The 1,278-nt window shown below is 64.9% G+C and overlaps 1 protein-coding gene across 3 annotated transcripts in view; it reads left to right on the forward strand.

Annotated features, from left to right (window-relative positions):
* The window catches only part of CPN1 (carboxypeptidase N subunit 1), an 18,180-nt gene that overhangs the window by 12,045 nt on the left and 4,857 nt on the right, over positions 1-1,278 (forward strand). For 2 of the 3 annotated variants that reach the window (XM_006038082.3, XM_025194558.1), the window contains one exon: positions 66-184. In XM_006038082.3, coding sequence (XP_006038144.1) covers positions 66-184 — 119 coding nt within the window. Of the gene's footprint in view, positions 1-65; positions 458-1,278 lie in introns of those variants that run through there. The other variant, XM_025194557.1, reaches the window with a different exon arrangement.

Below are 1,278 nucleotides of genomic sequence, written 5' to 3' on the forward strand. Positions count from 1 at the left end.
CTGCAGGGCCGAGGCCTTCCTGGCCCCAGACCTGGCACCCCTGAGTGCTCTCGCTCTCGTTCCAGGTGACCAGGGGGACTATTTCCGACTGCTGCTGCCTGGCACATACGCCGTCACCGCCTCTGCCCGTGGGTACCAACCGCAGACAGTGAGCGTGACTGTGGGCCCGGCGGGGCCCTCGCTGGTGAGTTGTGCCAGACGGGCCGGGAGGCCTGGCTGTGTTGGACCTGCCCTGCCTCGCGGGAGACATGGCCCCAGGCTGGGGGCTTGGTGCTGGGGTTGCAGCAACAGGAGGTGGGGGAGGCTGCCTGTGACCCGCAGCCTAGGCTGGGGCTCCCCGCTGCCTGAGTGGGGAAATGGAGAGGATGGAGCCTCGAGGGAAGTCGGCTCCTCCCCGAGGTTTGTGGGGCCGGATGTCCAGCCTGTCCCAATGCCTCCCTGATAGCAGCCCAAGTGGAGGGCACGTGCCCTCTGAATCTCCTCCCATGCCAGCAAGGGACCCCAGGATGCTCCTGGCTGGGCAGAGCCCCCTTTTTCCTTTGGGGCCTCAGGGGTTTGCAGCCTGGCCCCAGCTGCCTGCCGGAGAGAGCTCACAGGATGCAGGGCAGGGCCCCAGTGCCCAGGGATGCTAGCCACGCAGCTCCAGGCAACCCTCCTCAGCGCAGGGAGCCCTTCCCAGGGCACGAGAGGGAGTCAAAGTGGGACGCAGGCAGCCAGGGAGGTGCACGCGCGTGTGCTGCAGGCCCTGAGGACATGGGACTCCAGGGGTGGTAAGGGACACTGGGACATGAAATGCAGGAGGGAGGGGTTGTCTGGGACATCAGTACCGCTCCCTACAGTTGCGGCCTCATGGTCGTACAGCCCTGGTCACAGACCGGCCCAGCTCCAGCTTGGACCCCACTTGTTTCTTCCCCCGTCCCCTCCTATGGGGCGGCTGTAGCAGAACTGTGCTGCAGGAACCAGGCCAGGCCCCTCCAGGGCCTAGCTGTGCTGTCCCACATGCCCTGAGTCCACCTGCCCACACCCCGAGCCCAGACACAAGGTATGGAGCCACGCTACCAGTGTCCCCTACTGTGGCCCACAAGCCACATCCCTGGGGCCGGTTCTGGGTTTGGTGTGTGGGAACAGGCAGGGGCAGTGCAGGGATTGCTGTGTAGCCTCTTCCCTTCACTCCTCTCTCGGGAAGGGCTGCTCCCCCCAAGAATCAAGGAGCGGATGTTTCATAGATTCATAGATGCTAGGGTCGGAAGGGACCTCAATAGATCATCGAGTCCGACC

The sequence above is a fragment of the Alligator sinensis genome, unplaced genomic scaffold (assembly GCF_000455745.1).
Source record: "Alligator sinensis unplaced genomic scaffold, ASM45574v1 scaffold683_1, whole genome shotgun sequence".
NCBI lineage: Eukaryota > Metazoa > Chordata > Crocodylia > Alligatoridae > Alligator > Alligator sinensis.